Source organism: Hakea prostrata, chromosome 8, assembly GCF_041222555.1.
Source record: "Hakea prostrata isolate BN-2017 chromosome 8, UWA_Hpros_2, whole genome shotgun sequence".
Lineage (NCBI taxonomy): Eukaryota > Viridiplantae > Streptophyta > Magnoliopsida > Proteales > Proteaceae > Hakea > Hakea prostrata.
This window is the reverse complement of record NC_142607.1, coordinates 15,331,445-15,344,798: the sequence shown is the minus strand read 5'-3', so window position 1 is coordinate 15,344,798 and position 13,354 is coordinate 15,331,445. Positions and strand designations below refer to the sequence as shown.

The following is a 13,354-nucleotide window of genomic DNA, read 5'->3' as shown; positions in this document are numbered from 1 at the left end:
TCATAAGGAAATTGCGATCAAACAATAGATAGAATATGATATTAACAGAGACAAAGCAAGTAAATTTAAGAATATAATGGAGGGGAAACGAAAATTTGAAATAGAAAATTATGAATAGGGTAAAGGTAAAGTGTTTTAATTGTAAAATTAAATTTATATCCCTTAATTTAGTACGGTACCAATTATGTATGGTTTTGTTACATATCAATGATATGAGTACCTAAAACCATAAATTCGATTTTGGTAATGTTCCCTATCTAATTTTGAATGCTACGATACGGCGAAGCTTGGTACTATTAAACGGGTTTTGCACACAATTGACACCCTTAGTTTATGCCCAAGTCAGTTACATTGTCAAAGGAGCTTTACTCGAAAAAGATTCAAACTCTGACCTCCTACATAAAAGTGTTAGTATTTTACCAATTGAGCCACTATTCAAGGCCAAGGAGATTGGATCGTAGTATTGTAGAGTTCCAAAAAATGTTTCTATGGTTGGTTTGTTTTTTTTTTTTTTTTTTAGCTGAGGTTCATCTGGGACAACTTGTACGCACCTTGATTACATCCTCTGGGGGGAGAGGTTGTCTGCAAGGATTGAATCCATGACTTCTCCACTGAGAAGTATGGATCTCTACCACTCTACCAATCTATGGTTTTGTGTAGGTATTAAAATCTGTTTAAAAAATTTTTTCATAATGAATTGGTTTTTTTTTTAGGGGTAGAATTTGTGAGTCCAGATTTTTTCTTTTAACAAAACAAATAATGAAGTTTTTTTCTTTTTTCTTTTTCGGGAGCATACTTGTTATTTTACATCAAAACATAAAATATTTACCAAAAAAAAGTCCAAAATTGATGTATATCAGTCCCCCGCCCCCACTGCTAAATCTTAACGGCAAGAGGTATTAATAATTTTAAGCTAAGGTACAACTTTTCGTTGAATTTTGGTCATTTCGGTAAATACCCAAATCGAAACGAGGGGCGATATGCGAGATTGCAAAATCTTACCAATATATCACCGAATCGATCGATATATCGGCCAAATCTCGATTTTTTGGATATTTTGACAATTTCTAACGATTTTTATGCGATTTATTTCACAATTCTATAGCGGAATCTTCAAGGTCAATAGACATTCTTGCCAATTATGTTCTAATGATTCAATACTTAAAAGGCAATGTACCAAATGTGATTAGAAAGGAGAATTTACATATAATAATTTATGAAAATAATTCAACTTAAACATACAATTTGTAGCAAAATCTTCAAGATTAATGAGCAATCTTTTCAATTATACCATAGTGATTCAGGCATAAAAAAGCAACGTGCCAAATGTGACAAGGGAAGAGTATATACATGCAAAATATTTATGGAAACAATTTAAATTATGAATGGATTATGTAACAAAATATTTAAAGTCAATGGGTCATATTTCCAATCATGTCCAAATGATTTAGGTCTCAGAAGGTAATATATTATATGTGATTAGGAAGGAGTATTTATATGCAAGAATTTATAGAAAATAATTCAAATATACTAAATATTGTCGTCAAGTTGGGGAAATACCAAATTTAGGGCAAAATGACAAAAAATACCCCGAAATTGGGGTCGAAATCGGTCAATATTGGGTCAAAATCTTGCCTGAATATCGGCGAGATATCGTCATTTCGGCCATTCGCTAGTTAGCCGGCAATATGGACCGAAATATCGCACCTTATTTTAAGCAAAGTCTAAGATTAGTTTAATAATTAGAAAACAAAAAAATAGAATAATAAAGTAATTAAGTTATAGTACAAAGGAACAACGTAATTATCCAATGTTTAATGATAATTGTTCAAAAATCAAGAGAAGAATCCACATGAGTTTGATTTTTTCAAAAAAAAAATTTGGACCATTTCTCGATTTGTGCGTGTCATCCTTGCGCAGGGGCCATGCTAATCTTCTCTGTATCGTTCCAATTTTATCGGATGTCTCCGAAGAGACAAACAATAATATATCCCTATGATATATAAGTATGAAAGAATCTTCTATTTTAGGCGATGTGGGATTAAGGGAAGTTTGAAACCCAACATTTTTTAATGCTTCAAAAGTGGGAATGACACATATCCAAGTATAAATAATCTCACCATAAAAAATAAAAAAGAAATAAACCATCAAAGCAAATAAAATAGTAAGGAATTTGGAAGTTTTAAATCTTACGTTTTGGTCCTCTCCACTGCAACCTCTTCAACAAATCCTTCAATATATTGTGAGGGTAAATATGTAATTCACATAAAAGACAAAACAACTACAAGAGGCAGCCAGAAGAGATCCCTTTTTTTCCAAAAAAAATTTGGACCATTTCTCGATTTGTGCGTGTCATCCTTGCGCAGGGGCCATGCTAATCTTCTCTGTATCGTTCCAATTTTATCGGATGTCTCCGAAGAGACAATCATTTGTGTGTCTTGTGCACATATAAAGAAATAACATACCTTCTAAATCTTCGATGTGGGATAAATGAAATGTTTAAAGTTTGAGACCCAACTTATTTTAATGCATAAAATTCCGGCTGTCACTTTTATTGAAAGTCACATACTTCGGTGCTTCTACTGTAAAATAATGTGATAAATAATATATATTATAAAAGCCTTAGGCATCACAGTGTTTTATTGGTGGTTTTGTTAGAAGGGTTGGGTCAAGTTATGTCCTTGAACTTGAAGCAAAACTTGAAGCCATTTGCCAAGGTTTGGAGCTGGCGGTGAGTAATCATCTCCTGCCGCTACAGTTGGAGTCGGATTCCCGGAAAGCAATAGAGCTTTTGGATCCATGTTGTGTGGATCGTGGGAGGTTTGGTGGTTTAGTTGAACGAATTAGTGTTTTGCTGCATGAGATGGTGAGTACGCGCTGCGTATATGTTGGACGTGTTGCTAATAAGGTTGCTGATTGGATGTCTAAGTTTTCACTCGATTTGGAGTGCTCTTGGATGTTCTTTCAGGATGTTCTCCACGGGTTGGAGGAGATCCTTCATGCGGATTGTAATGCTACTTCCTTTTAGTATTTCTTTGAGTCCATGACTCCGTTGTTTTATTATCGAAAAAAAAAATATAATAATAAAATAAAATAAAAATCTTTATTATGGGTATATAGTTTTTTTTTTTTTTTTAAGCTAAGGTTTATCTAGGCCAGCTTACGCGAACCTTGATTACATCCTCAAGAGAGAGACATTGTCTGCAATGATCGAACCCATGACCTCTCTCATTGAGAAGTATGAATCTCTACTAATTTACCAATCGTACAGTTTCTAAACCTTTTCCACCGGAAATTTGAAACCATGTTGGGAAATGAGAAACGTGATAATATTCTTGAGAAATTTTTAACACCACCCTTGAGTTATCTCCTAGAAAATAAAATTAAAAAATAAATATCAATTCTTGAGTTATTCAATTTATCAATTAAACTCCTGATATGGTGAAAATCTATTAAAGACACCCCTTGTCATCAGGAAATCATAGTTAAGTGTTGTTATAAGAAAACCCTGAGTGGAAAACCTTATGTTTGGCTCGTTATTTCATCTCCCTCTACTGTCTGCAACTTCTTCCTTATTAGGGATGTAAACAAATGGAATTCGACTCAAATATAGTAATATTCGAATTCAAAATTAATTATTAAACTCGTTGTCCAAATTTGAATCTAACATGCGTGGAATATGTAAATATATAACCGAATTGAATTTGTTTAGTTAATCGAATTTTTGGATTATATCTGATCCAAGTTCAAAGTAATCGGATTAATACAAATATTCAGATGTAGTTGAAATATATATATTCAATTAGAGTAGCGAACATATTCGGATAGAAGGAAAAAATCTTAATTAACAAAAAGATTTAGAAACTATGGACAAAAATGAACAAACATAATGATGAATAAAAAATAATTCAAATGTGAGCACTTGAAGCCATAGAATTGTTAATCAGTTCACATATAGTGATATAACTTGAAAAAAAAAAATCTAAATTTACAAATATAAGATCTCCACCACCATTTAAAAAAAAAAAGAAGAACATTTACTTTCAAAAGCTTTGTCTATTAATTAATAAATACAAAATATAAAATTAAATATATTGCCTAAAAATCTGCATCGATTTTTTAGATTGTAATCTATTGTTTTGATAGAGTTACATACTTGTTCCACAAGGGTTATTTAGAATAGAGTAGAGAAAGAGAACTAACGGGGTTGGTCCAAGTGGTAAGCAGCTTGGTCTGTTTAAGCAAGGTTCCAGTATCGAAATCTTGTGGATGCAAAAAATCCCCGGCTGGGAGACTCACTTACCACAGCCAGGTGTGCGACCCGAGTCGAACACCGAATTTGTCAGGGCAAAGCCTTGGAAACCGGGTTTGACAAAAAAAAAAAAAAAATCCATAAATTCGCGGGCCCTCAGCCCTCTCAGGATAAAAAAAGGCCAGTATCGTTCTTCTTCAACATCTTGCCGCCAAAAAACCCAGAGAATTTAAACAGTCAGATTCGAATTACAAATCTACCCTCAAGCATCATTTGCGAGGAGCAATAATCTCTGCAAAATCTCTGCAATGTCTGCGAAGGGAACAAAACTTCTGTGAAAAATCTGACTGCAAAGCCATGATCATACCCTCAACCAACAGCTTTATTTACTATTATGCCATCCCCTTCATGTCTCTAGACTCCTTGATAGCTACTACACACTTACACTACCATGATTTTCAAGCTACTGAGCATCAAGATTGGTTTCCTAGGGTTATTATTATTAGTATTTGAATTTTCTGTATTCTCGTTTTTGGAATGTCTAGGGTTTCCAGGTTGTCCCAGAAACTGCAACAGGTCTGTTTTTTGTTGCTTGGCAGTTCATTTTGTGTTTTTGAAGGTAAATTCCAACTGAGATTCCATTTTGCATTCAAAATTTTTCTTGATCCTCTGGATAGGTGACTTGATTTTGTTTCAGATTCCGTTATTATGCTTCTTGCTGTGACAAACGTGGGCAGTTCCTATAAATTTTTAGTTTGTATTTCTGGTTATCTTATAGCAGGAAATGAAATGGGACTTTCCTTGACTACCTGGGTTGGTTGATGATTGCTGTGACCAGAAACAGGTTAAATCTCCAGGTACTCTTCTCTTATATTTCTTTTTTGGTTGTATCTTTGCTTGCATATTCTTTTTTCTTTGGTTGGTAGAAATCTTTGCTTGCATTGTCACTGAATGCATTTATTTGCTAGTTTTTATTTTTATTTTTTATTTTAAAGTAATCTTCGTCAAAGTTTCTCATTAAGATATCACTGTATTATTGATGTAGAAATTTCGGTGGAATATGAAGATTTGTAATGGAGACTCTGCTTTTGGTTTGTATTGGAATTGTTTCTTCTCAAAGTGGAATTCAGATTTGTAGGTTATAGAACGGTATTTTCAAAATGTCTGATGGACCACGTCATTCTGTTGAAATTCCTCTATCTAAAGCTCTTGTAACACTTAGAAGGGTTCGATCACTGAGGGACCCATCAACAAATTCCATGAACAAATTCTCTGCTTCTGTCAACAATTTGAGTTGGGAAGCCAATTCCTGTCATGGTGTGCTGAACGGTTGTAATTTAGGTGACCCAAAGAATCACAGTTTTCATGACTTCCAGAATTTCAGTTCAGATGGAAAGAAAGTGGAGATTGGTGGTGTCCCAGAACTGGGTTATAGTTCAAGAAGATCTAGCTGCAAGTCAGTTATATCAAAGGAATCACCATTTGTAGGAATTAGAAGGTCAGGCATTGCAAGGCTCAGAAATGTTGAGCTGAAATATTCCAAACCAAAATGTGATGTGATCCGTGGAAACAAGTCACCAAGCAAAAGCCATTTCAGTAGTCATAAGAACGAAGTATTACATATGGAATGTATGCCTACTTTCAGTAACCGTATGGAGCATATTAATTGCAAACCAACTTTAGAATCTGCACGCTCAGAAACAATTGATACTGCTGTAAAAAGGAAATCTGCATATTGTGCAAGAACAAAATCGTCTCCAGCAAAAGCCAATATTGTTGGGAGTTATGTAAGTAGTCCAAGCACATCAATGAGCGATGTTTGGGTGGAAGGTTCGAGCGATAGCACCTCACTTCTTGCAAATGAGGAGGTGGATCACTATTATCATGGATGTGGAATTAGCTGTTGCTGGTCAAGAACCCCAAGGTGGACAGAGTCAAACATTCCTTCTGATCTTGAGGGTTATAATTTGTTATTGAGTGAACCTGGGGAGATGGATATATCTGGACAGGGACAGAGCTGCACAGATAGTAAGAGAAAAGTTGCTAATAATCCAGACACTCCTAGTAGCTTCTGTCAGAAATTTAGGCCAAGATCTTTCAATGATTTAGTTGGACAGCATGTAGTAGCACGGTCTCTTCTGAATGCTATTTTGAAAGGAAAAATAACATCATTTTATCTATTCCATGGACCTCATGGTACGGGTAAGAGTTCAACCTCTAGGATCTTTGCAGCAGCTCTGAATTGCCTTTCTTTGGAGGAGCTGAGGCCATGTGGATCATGTCGAGAATGTCTGTTATTTATCTCTGGAAGGACCAGAGACGTGCAGGAAGTCGATCCCGTGAGGACAAATCAGACAGATAAGCTCAGGTCTCTCCTGAAGAATGCAGTACATCCACTAGTCTCTTCACGGTTTAAGGTATTCATCATTGATGAGTGCCAGTTGCTCCAAGGGGAAACATGGGCAGCTATTTTGGGCATAGAGGACCTTCCCCAACATGTTATTTTTGTAATGATAACTGCTGACCTGGATAAACTACCACGCAGTGCTGTCTCCCGCTGCCAAAGATTTCACTTTCCAAAAATAAAGGAAGCAGATACTGTTACCATGTTGACAAAGATATGTGTTGAAGAAGATTTGGACTTTGACAAAGCTGCATTGGACTTCATTGCCACCAAAGCTAATGGTTCTCTTCGAGATGCTGAGATGATGCTTGATCAGTTGAGTTTGCTTGGAAAAAGAATCACATTATCATTAGCCTATGAACTTGTAAGTGGTGATATTACATGATTTACTTGGTGTCCCTGGCACTGATGATGCTTGTTTGGAATTTTCTTATTGTTCTCATATTGCCCTTGTCAGATTGGAAGTGTTTCTGATGATGAACTGCTTGATTTGCTCGATTTGGCTTTGTCCTCTGACTATTCAAGTACAATTAGAAGAGCTAGAGAGCTTATGAAGTCAAGAATCGATCCTATGCAGTTGATCTCTCAGCTTGCAAATCTCATCATGGACATTCTTGCTGGAAGATACCAGGCGAGTTCAGAGTATAGAGGAAGTTCTTTTGGAAGGCATACCTGTAAGCTTACTGGATTCTTGTTTATTCCCAAACTATTAAGTGGTGGCAATGTATCCTCCAATTTTAAATTTTACGCCCATAAGATATGCTGCACATAGTCCACCCCTCGCCCCCTTAATTTTTTTTATAAAGGTATGGTGGGAAGACCCATACTTCATAGAATTTCTTAGTTTTATCATCTCTTTCTCAAACAATATCCAAGTTGCATGATCTTGGGTTTTTTTAATGAGTTATCTTTGAGCTTTCTAACAGGATCAAAATCAAGGTGTTCAAGCTTTTCTTGATATCTCAAAAAATGATCCGTTAAGTAATGCATATTTTTATCGAATCATTAGAGAGTCCCACTAGTTCTTTTTTATCTGTCGGCTGTCAATGTTATTCTTGAGCTTGAGGTGTGGGCCGATACACATCATATACCTGCTAGAAATCCAGGTAAAAGTCTAAAGCTATGCAGCCTATGACTCAGCAAGAAACATCTAATGCAATTTGGAACATAAAAGATGCAGCTTTATGGTTGTTTTTTTCTTCTTCTGGAAGCCTTTCGTTGATGGCCTGTAGCCTGTGGGGCAGATGGACACCACCACACGAATAGAATCGCAATGAACAAGATTTAAGTAAACAGATCAGAAATTGGAAGATGGAATAATTGACAAACCTGCTGTACTCATTACTCAGTACTATAATTTATTGGGAATCAAATTGTTAGATGAATAATAAAGGATCAGGAAATAGGAACTTTTAGGCGATAGGCAAATTAGTGACTAAAAGCAGACGAAAAAGACTTCAGATCAGTAACAGAGTTTTACTTCAAATCCATACTTGTGGAAGGCAATAAAGAAAGGAATAAACTAATGAAAATTGAACCCAATCAAAGGGTTGAAACCAAAGTTTTAGGTATTCGAAGACAAAACTGAGCAGAAAACCAGAATAACATGATGCTGTTCCTTGGAGAGTGGCAGAAATTATTGGTGAAATATGTGAGGATCCTTTAGCAGCAGCAATGGAAGGACTAATTCAAATAATAGTCTAAGTTGCAGCAATAAGAGTCCATGCAAGCTAGGTAATGGTTCAGTGCTTCACTACCCACCAGTCCAAGTTTACTCCCTTGGTTGTACTTGATTTAGCACAAAGCCATGGTCCATTGAAGAAACACAAGTTGATCTGCCAAAAACTTGGAGGAGGGCTTCCTTCTCTTCTATTTATTGACTTGAGTAGATGCAGTACTAAAAATAGCTAGTCTAGGCAACCAAGTAGCTTACAATAAAAATAGAAACTCCCAGTAGAATTAGTTTTTAAAACACAAAAGGAATGTAATTACCCCAAAATAGAAACTACCATGTGGCTAATCACTCAGAAACTAAACCTACCAGGAAAAAAAAAAAAAAATAGAAACTAAATAGTAGCAAACCTGACATAATACTCTTAACAAACGTTTTCTACAAGAATGCCTCTCTACTCAAGCCACATGGGACAATCCAATCTACTACATGTGCAGGCCTTCTTGTGGACAGAATATAGGTCTTAAAGTGAGTCAGATCATTGGTCTAATATGGATTGGTTTTTGCTAAACATGGGGGATAATTTTGCTTGTCCTACTCCTATGCCGGTCTGTTGATGCATCATGGTGGGGTTCATAGGACTGTGTTAAGTAATATAAGAATTATTTTAGCACCACCTCTATTCTACTACAAAACCTAACATCATCCAATGTTTATGTATTTCGTTTTAAAAATTTTCGTGTTGGTGTTATAAACTTAGAGGTGAAAGTTTTTGGCAGAAAGGCTAACATGGGTTGGTTGAATTCAGCTCAAGTAATTGAGTTAAATCATGGATTTAATTTAACCTATACCAAAAGATAAAAGTATTCCTTCACTTTATGACTCACAACAGGTTTCTTAAGTTATAACATCCAAGGCAATGACAGTTTATTGCTTTTGTTATTTCTGAAAGATTCTTTTTGATCGTTTGCAGAACATGATTATACTTTTATATGATTGTCATCTGAGTTTTCTCTACCCTTCACTGCTTGTGCTTTTGTATGCATTTACCTGCATAGCCCAACTAATAGCAACTACCCGTTGTCATAGCTGAAGCGAACTTACAAAAGTTGAAGCATGCCTTAAAAATACTTTCTGAAACTGAGAAACAGTTAAGGTCATCAAAGAATCAAACAACCTGGCTAACAGTTGCGCTCCTACAGTTAAGTTCTATAGATTCATCATCTTTGGAGGCAAATGGTTCAAGAGTGTTTCTGAGAATGGCGTCTGAGAGAGGTACACATGGCTGAATTTTTTTTCTAGAAGATAATAATCTTTTGAGGTATGGGTCCAAAACACTAAAATTGTGTACCTTTCCATGTCTAGATGATGGCTTTGGCAACATATCTTCAACTAGAGAGATTTTGAAACATCCTGTGTCTTTTTTATGTGATGAAAACAAGTCTATGTCTTCTCTATGTGATGAAAACAAGTCCGATAATTCAGAGATGCATGGAGATTGCAAAGAGAACCTAGAAATTATTTGGGGCAGAGTCATAGAAAGCTGCCTCTCAAATACACTCAAAAGCTTTTTGCAGAAACAGGGGAGGTTGGCTTCCATTTGCATCAAGCAAGGTAAGATACTGGCAAAAATTTGTCTTCTTTCTAGTGCATGTTAGTGGTTACATTTGTGTTGGTATGGATTTTGAATGTAGAATACAGATATCACTTTCCAGGTTTGTGACGATATATCTTATGACTTTGTGCTATGAAGTATCCTTTAGAGGAATGAAAAACTGAAAACAACCAAAACTCCTAAAAAATTTTAAATGGCTGCTCCACTTTTATTGAGCAAAGATACCTTCTTATCTTCACAAGACATGTTATTGGCATATGTTACCTTGTATTGTTATTGTCATAATTTTTTTCAGGTGAATTTTCTTCTTTTTTCTTTTGGGTGAATGTTGTCATAGATTTTGTTGGTAGGGACTATTTAATTTTTGTTCTTCTAAAATCTAAATTAGATGAGTAGCTGCTGCCTTTTTGAATTTTCTTTCTGTTGTTGAGAGAAGAAAAAAGGGGGAGGGGGTGGGAATGTAGGTGGAGCTCGGTTCTCCCACATAATATGAAGCAAATATACAATGTTATAGAATCGAATAATTTAAGATGGTTAATCTTTTGTTACATTGCAGTTGTGCTTGTTTGAGGTGTTAGTGGTCTAGGTGTCCACAATCATAATTGGGTGCTTGTCCAAACTTCAGGTCTGGCAATAGCTGAACTGGACTTCTACCATCCAGATCATGTATCCAGAGCAGAAAAATATTCGAAACTGATTGCGGGCTTGCTTCATCATGTGCTAAGTTGTAATGTAGAGATTAGAATCAATCTTATTGCAAGTACTGCAACAATGACTGCCAAGGTGAAGAAACAAGATGATTCATATTTGATCTCAGAAGATGGAGATGACCAATTGCATGACTCTTATTTCTTCTCTGGAAGTGCGAGAAAATGGGAAAGGTCAATTAATACTAGCACTGATTCCAAGTCCCAGGGTTCGATTATCTGCCCTCATATTAAAGAACCTGCAAATACCTCAAGAAATGATGAAGTAATTTCACAAAGCACTGGGATCTTATCTTTACACAGATCAGTGCAACATGATACACAAAAGATGTCCCATTTAGGAGTTGACTCGTATGAAGAAGAGGAAAGCAACCACAATAATCAAGTTTTTCCTATTGAAGAAACTGACAATCAGCCAAGCTGTTTCTCAAAGCTTGTGAGACTTCATGAAAGGTTATGTTCATCCAGTTCACTGCATACTATTTGTTTGGAGATCAAGCCAGACAACCTATTTGAATTGCCTAACCTATGGAAGACATATCCTTGTTTTAGTAATCCTTACATTCTCTGCTCCAGTTCCAATACCTACTGTTACAACTCTGCGGATGATGATGGGTAAGTGTTTCTCCTAGCCTTTAAGGTTATTTCCGTGCACTTCAACTACACAAAAAGTATTAAATGCTCATGCACAGTACTAGTTTAAGAGTGGATTTATTTGGCAATCATAAAGTTGATCTGCAATTATTTTTATGGATAGTTAGCTTGCTTCCATATAGTCAATAAGGCCACTGTCTGAAGAAGAAGAAATAATGTTTGATGATCTTATACAGTTTCTTCATTTGTTTTGTCAGCCAAAATAAGGAATCAAGGGTGAGCTCAAGAATAAACTGTTGGAGAGCCCCAAAGTTTCCCTTCAAAAAGGTGATGTTATGCACTTCCATTGTGGAACCCTGTTTGCATTTAGTAATTGAAAGAGCTTCTGTTCAAATTTTTTTTTTGAGAGAGCTGTTACCCAGAAGTCAGGTCTATTCAAAATATGGTGTTGCAGGCTTTGAAGCTGAGGCAGCAGCAGCATCAGAGTTATCACTTAATGTGTTGTGTCCTACCTTGCCCGAGTGCTTGGTAGTCTTACTCTCGGTGCAAATGTTGGCTTCATCCAGAAGTTCTGTTTTTGCTCCATCTTCAAGACATGAAGTCATCCCACTGAAAAGTCCTGTTTTTCAGCTGAAATCTATGCACATAAATATGGAATGGGTTTTATGATCGATTTGGTATCAACTGATCTATTAACAATATTGGATTGGGTGGGAGTTCTCACAACGTATTGAAGGGCTTGTTGGAGAGGTTGCAGCGGAGAAGACCAAAAGGTAAGATATAAATCTTCAAAATTCTTTGCTATTTATTTGTTTTGATGGGTTCTGTCTACTTTGATCGAATTTTTATGTTTTTAGCTTTTATGCGATGTCATTGCCTGTTTTGAAACAAAATGAAAGAAAGTTGGCTTTTCAAAATCCCGTTTATCCCACATCGGCAAAATAGTAGAGAATTTCCTAAATATATATGATAGGGATACGCAATCGTTTGTCTCTTCGGAGACATCCGATAAAATTGGAACGATACAGAGAAGATTAGCATGGCCCCTGCGCAAGGATGACACGCACAAATCGAGAAATGGTCCAAATTTTTTTGAAAAAAAGGGATCTCTTCTGGCTGCCTCGTAGTTGTCCGTCTTGGAGGGGGCCCAACCATGACTTTTACTTCTTCCTTATTCCTTATTCTGTCTTTAATGCTTGAAGGCTTACTGCATATGTTAGCCCTCACAATATATTGAAGGACTTGTTGGAAGAGGTTGCAGTGGAGAGGACCAAAATGGTCCAATTTGAAAAGCCCTGGCCCCCAATGTATACTTTTACCCTCACAACATATTGAGGGTTTGTTGAGAGGGGGGGGGCTAAAGATTTAAAACTTCCAAATTCCTTACTATTTTATTTGCTTTGATGGCTTATTTCTGCATTTTAAAATTTTTTTTTTTGATTTTTTTTTTTTTTTTTTTTTTTTCTTTCCCCCTTTGAAGCATTAAAAATGGTTGGGTTTCAAAGTCCCCTTAATCCCACATCGCCTAAAATAGAAGATTCTTTTATACTTATATACCATAGGGATATGTTATTGTTTGTCTCTTCGGAGACATCCGATAAAATTGGAACGATACAGAGAAGATTAGCATGGCCCCTGCGCAAGGATGACACGCACAAATCGAGAAATGGTCCAAATTTTTTTTGAAAAAAAGGGATCTCTTCTGGCTGCCTCTTGTAGTTGTTCTGTCTTTTATGTGAATTACATATTTACCCTCACAATATATTGAAGGACTTGTTGAAAAGGTTGCAGTGGAGAGGACCAAAACGTAAGATTTAAAACTTCCAAATTCCTTACTATTTTATTTGCTTTGATGGCTTATTTCTGCATTAAAAAATATTGGGTTTCAAAGTCCCCTTAATCCCACATCGCCTAAAATAGAAGATTCTTTTATACTTATATACCATAGGGATATGTTATTGTTTGTCTCTTCGGAGACATCCGATAAAATTGGAACGATACAGAGAAGATTAGCATGGCCCCTGCGCAAGGATGACACGCACAAATCGAGAAATGGTCCAAATTTTTTTTGAAAAAAATGATCCCTTTTGGCTTCTTCCCTTAATTGTTA

At 36.0% G+C, this 13,354-nt stretch overlaps 1 protein-coding gene and 5 non-coding genes across 7 annotated transcripts; 4 read left to right on the top strand and 2 right to left on the bottom strand.

The window, feature by feature from the left end:
* Positions 1 to 1,874: 1,874 nt before the first annotated feature.
* On the bottom strand, positions 1,875 to 1,977 carry LOC149007242 (U6 spliceosomal RNA). Its single transcript, XR_016175414.1, has one exon. It is a non-coding gene; the product is annotated as a U6 spliceosomal RNA (small nuclear RNA).
* A 343-nt stretch (positions 1,978 to 2,320) lies between these two features.
* LOC149007241 (U6 spliceosomal RNA) lies at positions 2,321 to 2,423 on the bottom strand. The gene has a single exon (XR_016175413.1). It is a non-coding gene; the product is annotated as a U6 spliceosomal RNA (small nuclear RNA).
* A 2,160-nt stretch (positions 2,424 to 4,583) lies between these two features.
* LOC149007240 (protein STICHEL-like 2) lies at positions 4,584 to 12,333 on the top strand. 2 transcript variants are annotated; one of them, XM_089167418.1, is made up of 9 exons: positions 4,584 to 4,871; positions 5,034 to 5,109; positions 5,298 to 7,020; positions 7,114 to 7,330; positions 9,418 to 9,603; positions 9,694 to 9,942; positions 10,569 to 11,265; positions 11,502 to 11,571; positions 11,699 to 12,333. In XM_089167418.1, the coding sequence occupies exons 3-9, from the start codon at positions 5,413 to 5,415 to the stop codon at positions 11,774 to 11,776; spliced, it is 3,105 nt and encodes a 1,034-aa protein (XP_089023544.1). In that variant the 5' UTR covers positions 4,584 to 4,871; positions 5,034 to 5,109; positions 5,298 to 5,412; the 3' UTR covers positions 11,777 to 12,333. The 2 variants fall into 2 exon arrangements, with proteins under 2 accessions (XP_089023544.1, XP_089023545.1); XM_089167419.1 differs by lacking the exons at positions 4,584 to 4,871; positions 5,034 to 5,109 and having other exon boundaries at positions 5,241 to 7,020.
* LOC149007239 (U6 spliceosomal RNA) lies at positions 12,234 to 12,336 on the top strand. The gene has a single exon (XR_016175412.1). It is a non-coding gene; the product is annotated as a U6 spliceosomal RNA (small nuclear RNA).
* Positions 12,337 to 12,822: 486 nt separating this feature from the next.
* On the top strand, positions 12,823 to 12,925 carry LOC149007238 (U6 spliceosomal RNA). Its single transcript, XR_016175411.1, has one exon. It is a non-coding gene; the product is annotated as a U6 spliceosomal RNA (small nuclear RNA).
* A 283-nt stretch (positions 12,926 to 13,208) lies between these two features.
* On the top strand, positions 13,209 to 13,311 carry LOC149007237 (U6 spliceosomal RNA). The gene has a single exon (XR_016175410.1). It is a non-coding gene; the product is annotated as a U6 spliceosomal RNA (small nuclear RNA).
* Positions 13,312 to 13,354: the final 43 nt, after the last annotated feature.

Bases quoted from the DNA above. Each gene is read 5' to 3' on its own strand.
- LOC149007240 (XM_089167418.1), top strand. From the start codon at position 5,413: ATGTCTGATGGACCACGTCATTCTGTTGAAATTCCTCTATCTAAAGCT. The intron at 7,021-7,113 runs GTAAGTGGTGAT...TGCCCTTGTCAG, and splicing joins TATCATTAGCCTATGAACTT to ATTGGAAGTGTTTCTGATGA. The intron at 9,943-10,568 runs GTAAGATACTGG...TCCAAACTTCAG, and splicing joins TTCCATTTGCATCAAGCAAG to GTCTGGCAATAGCTGAACTG.